We start from the raw sequence: 8,371 nt of genomic DNA on the forward strand, positions 1-8,371 counted from the left end.
AATATTGCACGCCATTTATTGGTGTACTGCTGCTGTCTCTTGCTTGATTTAATGTGCCTCATCTGTACAAAAGAATGCTTTATTTGTTTGGTCACATCTGTGCTCTTGGTCTGTACATGAATGGCGCGTGTATTTATATGTGTTCTTCGTACATCTGCCTTTTTATAAACATGCTCCTTCCTAATCTCTTTTCTTAGGCGACTCAGACAGAAAACGACTCGTCTCTGGGCCCATGCAATCTGTTTCTTTCTGTCGTCACCCAGGGTACTGCTTCGACGCAAGTGTCACATGTCAGTACCATCGACAAAAGTGTGCAGGCGGAAGTTGCAACGAGCTCTACAGCAAGTGGCCCTGAGGAGCGAAGTTGTGTGTTCCTTGGTTACGACTCCTTGTGTGGAAGAGTGAACGCTTTCAGAGAACTGTGTGGTGTGAACGCAAATGTTTTTGCTCTGCTAATGTCTCTGTTTTCGTCTGTGGTTGTACGGCGCATTGATGTCCCTGTGCCACAAAAGATTGTGATATTTTTAATGAAGATGAAGCTTGGCATATCATTTGCAAGCATAGCCGTTCTTTTTGGCCTGCATCGAACAGCTGTCAGCCGCATATTTTTTTTTGTTTTGAGAAATCTTCTCTCCTCAATGGAACAGTTCATTCCCGAGCCGTCACAGGCTAACGTAAGAGCAGCAATGCCAGCTTGTTTCAAGGTCCATTATCCTAACTGCCGCTTCATCATTGATTGCACAGAAGTGAGGACAGAAGAGCCGCCCACTGTAGAGCAGCGACGAAGTTTATTTTCACATTACAAAGGGTGCTACACGATAAAATTTCTTATTGCAATTTTGCCGAATGGTGCTGTGACGTTTGTGTCAAAGGCCTATGGAGGTCGTGCTTCAGATACACATATCACACTCGAGTCAGGCTTCCTCGACAGGATTGAACCAGGTGATGTTGTCCTCGCTGACAAGGGTTTTCCTGGTATCAGAGCACCAGTGGAAGGCAGCAAAGGAATTGTTATCTTGCCCCCGTTCTCCAAAGGTAATGTGCAGTTTACTTATGAGGAGCTGCAACAGACATACAATATTGCACAAGTACGCATTCATGTTGAACGAGCAATCCAGCGCATCAAGCTGTTCAATATTGTTAATGCACGTGTTACTAATGACCTGATACCTCATATGAGTGACATTATGCGTATGTGCTGCATGCTCGTGAATTTGCAGCCATCAATCTTAAGTGCACAAAGGCATGAAGACGATCAAAATTGATGCTTCACACTTAACGGCTCACTGCTGTAACTCAGCATAAGGTATGCTTTTTTTTAAAATAGCTTTAATTATTGTAGGGTATACTTGATCCATTGCAAGCTCTCACAGTGTCAGTGTTCCATCTGCATTTATTTGTGAAATATGTAGAAAAGCTCGTCATTTGACAGTGGTTATGAGGTGTTTGAAGTAGCTTTTGTTACATCGCCGCGATATGCACAGTGTAGTGTGGCAGCTTTGTGAACTTGTAAGGAATTGTAGCGCTAATAAATGTTGCTTTGTGTAATGCACTTTATCTACAATCAAGAGCTCAATGTTACTGCTTCTCGCATTTTATAATAAATATTTATTGCACCTTCGATCACTCTCAACACGTAAGAGGTGGGGGACACACAGATACACAACACAATGTCGTCACACACACGCACCTGTGTGACTTCACAATTGTTTTTTCTGCTCAACAGAAGTTGAAGCTGGGGGAGCCCTTTTTTTCAGTGTCACCACAAGGCAGAAGTTCAGAAACATTCAAGAAAAGCTTAGCTGCCTTACCCAGGTGTTTTAGCCACGCCCGACTGGCCATTCTGCGAATAGTTTAAGGCGCCACACCCTCTCAGTCAGTACTCGGCTTCGGTTGACTGCAAAGGTAGCTTCCAAGAGAACGCTGCCTCGTATAATTTCCTGCCATCCTGAACTGAGCAGAACGGCCACAGATTAAGCGTCAAAGTTTTCAGTACAAACCGCAAACATAATTTATGTCGGGTAAGCGAACGCTTAGCAACAGTGGCAAGCAAGTCGCTTTATGAAATAATTAAAATAAAAGTACTCAAACTTTGGCACATATTCGGCCAAGAAGCGGTCATCCCGGTCAACATTTACGATTATACTTTGCTTTTTGGAATAAACAAAAAAGAAAGCGTGTTCCAGTCCTAAAATATAAAGCATAAGCATCACCTGCGTGAAGTACTGGTGGCCCCTTTTTAAGCTCAGGCGCCCGTTTTCGTACACAATGTATGCTACAAAGCTGACTAGATTTTCGTGGTCAATGAGGAGACTGTCCTTTAGGGAATACGGACACTTAATTTCAACCAGGTGTATTGCTTCGTTGCGCTCCACAATGCCGTCTGGGCTACAGCACAGCCAGGGTTGCAGTGGTGACACGATGAGTCCAACCTGCAATAAATATTTACAAAAACTGTTCATACTTTCACAGTGTATTACCTTTCAAATACCTTATGAATGGGAAGCTGCAATGCTGCTGACAGTTCATCTCTTGCTTCATCCTCAGTCTTTCTTCCTGCACGCGGAAAAGGTAATTGGATGCAAAATTAATACATCTCATAATGAACCGCTTTCATGGTAAAAAAAAGCTTCTTGCGGCACAAAGTGGAGTATGCTAGATTCCGCAACTAGCTTCTTTATTTTTCTTTACTTTCTCACATGTCTTACCGTAAGAAGTGGCAGCAGGTGTAAATAATCGCGGGGACGCCATTGCTTCTGCTAGTCCATCAAAATCTGCAGCCCTCGTCTTCACTCGGTGTGCAGTCGAGCTTGAAAGGCGTACGCGACGTTCCTCGTGCCATCTGCAAGGACCAATGTTATTTTTTTGTATGTCTGTGTGTGCATCACAAAAAACATAATGTAGCAAGCAATATAACTTATAAATATGCTCCCAAACCTTTGCACTGCAGCCTGCCTTTTTGTCATCTCGGCAATCTCAATTATCTGGTCCAAATTATACGCAACAAATTTTTCATAAAATGCTTTTTCACAAGCTGACAATTTTTGCAGCATGTCGCATTTTTTCAGTTTCAATGGCCAAGTGCAGGCAACCTCCATCATGTTATGTAAGTGGCGGTCGCAGTGCATCATTTTCTCTAGGAGCTCACGGTCTAAGCTGTCGGCCGCTTGCTCTAACGGCTCTGATGCGAGTTTCAGCACAGCGTGCTCCGTTTCGAGAATTTCTCGCAAGGGACACTGAATGTCTGGAAATTGCGAGAATATGGCTTCGGGGTCTACCCGCTGCAGAATCGCGACTGGCTCTGGCGGACCTGTGTAAGCAACCGCATTCTGATATGTAAAATCGCAAACGCATTCTGATATGTGAAATCGCGCTTTAGTGCAGCAGGAATTGAAGATTCTTACCTTGGAAAAGGTCCTCAAGAGTCTTCTTGGCATCAATGTTTGGCCGGGTAGCAGGCTTGTTCCACGCGCACGGCAAATCAGTACAAGAGGTGTGTTTGTAACCATTTACAAACACTGCCACAGCCACGGCGTGTTTGCACCAGCCCGCGCAGCCAGCCTTACATGTGCAGCTCGCTTGTGTTATGATTCTCTCTCCTGCTGATAACTAAAAAAAAAAAAGCAATGGTAGCCTAATTACTGACACATACAAGAATAAAAAAATAAAGAGCTCACCTGCAGTCGCACCTTGTAGTCGACGGATTTCATTTCTGCTATGCATTTCCCGACGATATCGGACGGCCCCGTCGCGCTCAGTAATTCCTCTTTGACACCATACACATGCCCACTCGCGTACAGCTTCCTCCCAAGCGACAAGCAACTCTTCTTGAAGTAGCTGTCAACATTATTTATCCTGCGGAAACCGCAAAACAACACACGGTGGTCGCTAACCGCTGCCATTTCTACAGGACGCACCCGAGGCACACGCAAACGGCCAACCTACGAATGCTTGCCGGCGACACAGATGGCGCTGCATGTCCAGCAGCAGCAGCGCCGCATAACCAGCTCTCTAGCTCTATAGTATTTAACTTCCTGTAGTCAACACACGGACGAGCGTCCTTGTTAGGGGTTTCTACCAGTATTAGCGGTGACGTGTAGTCACTCTCAGCGGGCCCAATAACTCCCAACTCTAGCATGCGCTGTATCTCTGCCTCCATAATTTCTCTATCTTGGAGACACCCTGTAAGGCTTTGATCTTACGGGTTCGGTTGATGTCAGCTCTATTTCATGCGTTATTAGTTCGGTTCTACGCGCCCGATCGCTGATCCTGCCGATATATTCCCCTAACACCCCTTTTAGCTCATCTAGCTGCTCGGGTCTTAGAGCGTGCGAGCGTACCGAATGCTTTACTAGTTCTTCTAGGCCGATTTCAGAGTTGGAGGTCGCCTTATACTCCTTAAACTTGGTACTAGTTCCACCCTGCTCTTTGATGGTATAGTTAACGACTCCGCTCCACTCTACATACGGCTTCATCAAATTGCAGTGATATATCCTCACCTCCTTCCTGCGACCGGGCATTTTCAGAGCATAGTTAGTATCTGAAAGTTTGTGCAACACTTTAACGGGCCCGTCCCAGTGAACTTCAAGCTTGTTCTTTCTTGAAGGTTTGAAGATCATTACCTGGTCTCCGGCGTTAAACGTACGAAGCCTCGCATTTTTGTCGTAATAGAATTTGGCGTTCTTTTGAGCTATTCCCATGTTCTTTCCGACTAGTTCTTGGGTTGCGCTTAGCCGTTCCAGCAGATTTAGCACGTATTCAACCACTGTAGGACTCTCTCCTCTTTCCTCCCACATCTCTCTTAACATTCTTAGTGGAGAACGGAGTGTCCTCCCATACACTACTTCTGCTGGCGAGAACCTTGTCGCTTCATGTGGAACCGTTCGCAAAGCAAACAAAGTTGCCGGTAGACAGTTCCCCCAGTCCTCCTCATGCTCGTAACAGAGCGCACGCAAAACTCGCTTAAGCACGGAATGCCACCTCTCTACACTGTTTGACTGAGGGTGATTGACGGAACTGTGTATTAAATTTACCCCGCACTTTTGCAAGAATGTGGAAGTCAGTGCGCTGGTGAATATTTACCCTTGATCCGCCTGAATTTTGCCTGGAAACCAGACTCGTGCAAACACTGTCAAAAGCGCGTCTACTACTTCGGTGGAGCTCAGCTCTTTCAGAGGGATTGCTTCTGGAAACTTTGTAGCCGGACACAGCATGGTAAACAAAAACCTGTAACCCGATTTTGTTTTTGGTAGATGCCCTACCGTGTCTATCACATGTCGTCTGAAAGGTTCTGTTATTAAGGGCACTACCATTACTGGAGCTTTCCATGTCTCTCCTGGTTTACCCGAGCGCTGGCAGACTTCGCATGATCTTACAAAGTTTTCTACGTCTTTGAAACAGCCAGGCCAGTAGTATTCTATAAGCAATGTTTCCTTTGATCTGTTTATGCCTAGGTGGCCGGACCACCCATTTTCATGACAGAGACTCAAAAGGTCCTCCCTGTACTTAGTAGGTACGACTAGTTGATCTAGAATCCTACCCTTTCGATCTCTGTAGTGCCGATACAACATTCCTCCTCTCTCTTGTATCGTCACGTTGCGCCTAGCAATGCATTTAGCTGTGTGGTTATATTTAGCTAAGCTGTCATCCTTCTTTTACTCCGCTGCCAGTGACTCTCTGTCCACACGTAAGAGCTTATCAAAGTTCTTTGAACCCGGTGATAATAACGAACCTGTCTCGCTTGCGATTGCGTCAGCTTGCTCTTCCTGCAGGCTTGAACTTTGACACTCTAGTGCTACGCTCTCATAGAGCTGGTCCGCTGGCAGGCTCTCCTCGAATGTTTTTTTGTGCCTCGGGCCTAGCTCCGATTCGGTATTGAAGTTTGTGGGGATGCGGGACTCTCACGCGTCCCCTGAGATCTAGTTTTCCCGCATAGCTCGTCTACTGCAGGGCGGCTTTGCCGCGTGGCCTAGCGCCCGTGGCGGTCGGAGTGGTTGAAACGCCGTACGAGAGATGGTGCGAGTGTTGCGCTGCTGACGCCGCCTACAGGCGGGGCTACTTGGGCGCGGGAAAGGAAGGCTCGCTCTCTTGGGCGGCGGGTCGGGGAACGCGGTGGATGTCCCGCGCGTGGACCTATCCATGCTTCTGCGAGACCGTCTTGCGTGGCCGCCTTCGAGTGTGTCACCGTTCGCGGGACCGTACGCGCGAACGACCAGGCGCTGGGATCCAGCATGGGGCGAACATATTCGCTCGTTATCCGGTCGCGGTGAGTCGGACTTCTAGATTTGTCGCGCGCCCATCGGCATCTTTTGTGGGTAGCAACTCGGCTAGCAGGCATTAATCTATGAAAGGTGCAATAAATGCCCTTGTGATTGTTTGCTCTACTGTGTTGTCGTTCCTTTGTCCCAAGAGCACGGGAGGAGAACCCCACATCTGGCTGCCCAACGTGGACGTCTTGGGGCATCGGACGATGGATTTAACAGTTTTGCTTCGTTCGAGACCTTTGTTTGAACCGAAGCGTAGGGCTAGCGTGGATTTCGATCGCTAGCGTTGGCGGCATGCTTTCGTGAGCGAGGCGACGGTGGCTGAACTGTGTTTGAACATGTCAACATGCTAAGCCTTTTCGCAAGTGTTTTTTTAATGCCATTCGTCTGTACGAGAGCCACGTGGTCTGCATCCTGGGAGAGCGAGGCTTAGCGCCCGCGGAGCATTCGCAAGCCTGAAGCGAGTGAGTACGGAAGCCTCGTGGGTGGTCCGAATTTCTTATGTAAATAGCTTCTTCTATCTCTTTGACTCTGACGAAGTCGCGGCTCTGGGAGCCGGGTAGCCGCGGGCCACGGGTGCCACTACGGGCTGACTGGTATTGCGGCCTGGCACCGGGCGCTCCGACACCGTCTGGGACTGTGGGCGCCGTCAACTCGGATGCTGTGTGCACCGAGCGGAGTAGGACCACCTCACAGAGCTGACGTCTCCTTGCGGCTGCCTGTTTTGCGCTCATTTTGGGTGTTGTTTTTGGATGCCGGTTGTTGTCAGGGTAGCGACGCTTTAGGCCTAAGGCTTTACGAAGCTGCCTGTCGCACGTGGAGGCACACAACCTGGTGGACCGTGGCGTTGAGATGTTGCAATTTGCTTCCCTCATTCTATTTAGCCTCGCAAGAATTGAAATTACTCGTTCGACTCAAGGAAGCGAGCTTCGTTCACGTGAACTTGGCACCTGAGTAGCTGCCCGATCTTTTGCTAGCAGAGTTGAACATCGTACCACGTGGGCGATGCGCATGCAGACTTCCTCTCCCTTGCACTACTTTAGTGTTTGCCGAGTGCGTTGAGTGTACGCAGCGTGAGCGGAGTCACCCCTGGTTTGCTGTCACCTGCACATCATCTGCGCTGCTGCCCCGGACTACGATCGAGCCACCCCGGGCGATGGTGATGCTGTGGCCAGTTCGGCGCAGCGACTTCGGCGTCCGCCTGTATCCAGCTCACTATCCTCGGCTGCGGAGAAAAGAGCTGGCGGTCACCGACAGCTGCTGCAGCTCTCGCCAGCAAGGCGCGTCGGCGCGAGCGACGCTTCCTCGTGCCGAATACTGCGTCGCGGTTTCCGGAGTCCTGGCGTGGAATGGTGCCGTCGAGTCTGCAAAGTTGCTGCTGTGAGCAGCGGACGCCGGCGGTGTACCCAGGGACAATGTCGGCTCGCATGCTATGGACAGCGTGTGGACATTTCCTCGGCGCGGCCACTGTTGAATGTTCTACCTTGTTCGCGAAGCACGCGTTGATGGTAGACCGTGGGACATGTTTCGCCGGAATATGTAGTGATCTAAGGTTGGGGGGATGTGGGGACGCGTGACTCTCACGCGTCACCTGAGATCTAGTTTTCCCGCATAGCTCGTCTCCTGCAGGGCGGCTTCGCCGCGTGGCCTGGCGCCCGCGGCGATCGGAGTGGTTGAAGCGCCGTACGAGAGATGGCGCGAGTGTTGCGCTGCTGACGCCGCCTACAGGCGGAGCTACTTGGGCGCGGTAAAGGAAGGCTCGCTCTCTTTGGCGGCGGGCCGGCAAACGCGGCGGACGTCCCGCGCGTGCGCCGATCTATGCTTCTGCGAGACCGTCTCGCGTGGCTGCCTTTGAGCGTGCCACCGTTCGCGTGACCGTACGCGCGAACGACCAGGCGATGGGATCCAGCATGGGGCGAACATATTCGCTCGTTATCCGGTCGCGGTGAGTCGGACTTCTAGATTTGTCGCGCACCCATCGGCATGTTTTGTGGGTAGCAACTCGGCTAGCAGGCATTGATCTATGAAAGGTGCAATAAATGCCCTTGTGATTGTTTGCTCTACTATGTTGTCGTTCCTTTGTCCCAAGAGCACGGGAGGAGAACCCC

At 49.6% G+C, this 8,371-nt stretch overlaps 2 protein-coding genes across 2 annotated transcripts; one reads left to right on the top strand and one right to left on the bottom strand.

Annotated features, from left to right (window-relative positions):
- The first annotated feature begins 205 nt into the window (after positions 1-205).
- Positions 206-1,786, top strand: LOC140215391 (uncharacterized). Its single transcript, XM_072285975.1, has one exon. The coding sequence runs from the start codon at positions 456-458 to the stop codon at positions 1,263-1,265; it is 810 nt and encodes a 269-aa protein (XP_072142076.1). The 5' UTR covers positions 206-455; the 3' UTR covers positions 1,266-1,786.
- A 1,589-nt stretch (positions 1,787-3,375) lies between these two features.
- LOC140219780 (uncharacterized) lies at positions 3,376-3,902 on the bottom strand. The gene is made up of 2 exons (XM_072289615.1): positions 3,678-3,902; positions 3,376-3,609 (listed from the first exon to the last, which is right to left on the bottom strand). Exons 1-2 carry the CDS (start codon positions 3,900-3,902, stop codon positions 3,376-3,378), a joined length of 459 nt encoding a protein of 152 aa, XP_072145716.1.
- Positions 3,903-8,371: the final 4,469 nt, after the last annotated feature.

The sequence above is a fragment of the Dermacentor andersoni genome, chromosome 1 (assembly GCF_023375885.2).
Source record: "Dermacentor andersoni chromosome 1, qqDerAnde1_hic_scaffold, whole genome shotgun sequence".
Lineage (NCBI taxonomy): Eukaryota > Metazoa > Arthropoda > Arachnida > Ixodida > Ixodidae > Dermacentor > Dermacentor andersoni.

Excerpts from the sequence above, each read along its gene's own strand:
- LOC140215391 (XM_072285975.1), top strand. The coding sequence starts at position 456 with ATGTCTCTGTTTTCGTCTGTGGTTGTACGGCGCATTGATGTCCCTGTG.
- LOC140219780 (XM_072289615.1), bottom strand. The coding sequence starts at position 3,902 with ATGGCAGCGGTTAGCGACCACCGTGTGTTGTTTTGCGGTTTCCGCAGG. Across the intron at positions 3,610-3,677 it reads ACTACAAGGTGCGACTGCAG|TTATCAGCAGGAGAGAGAAT; the intron begins GTGAGCTCTTTA and ends TTTTTTTTTTAG.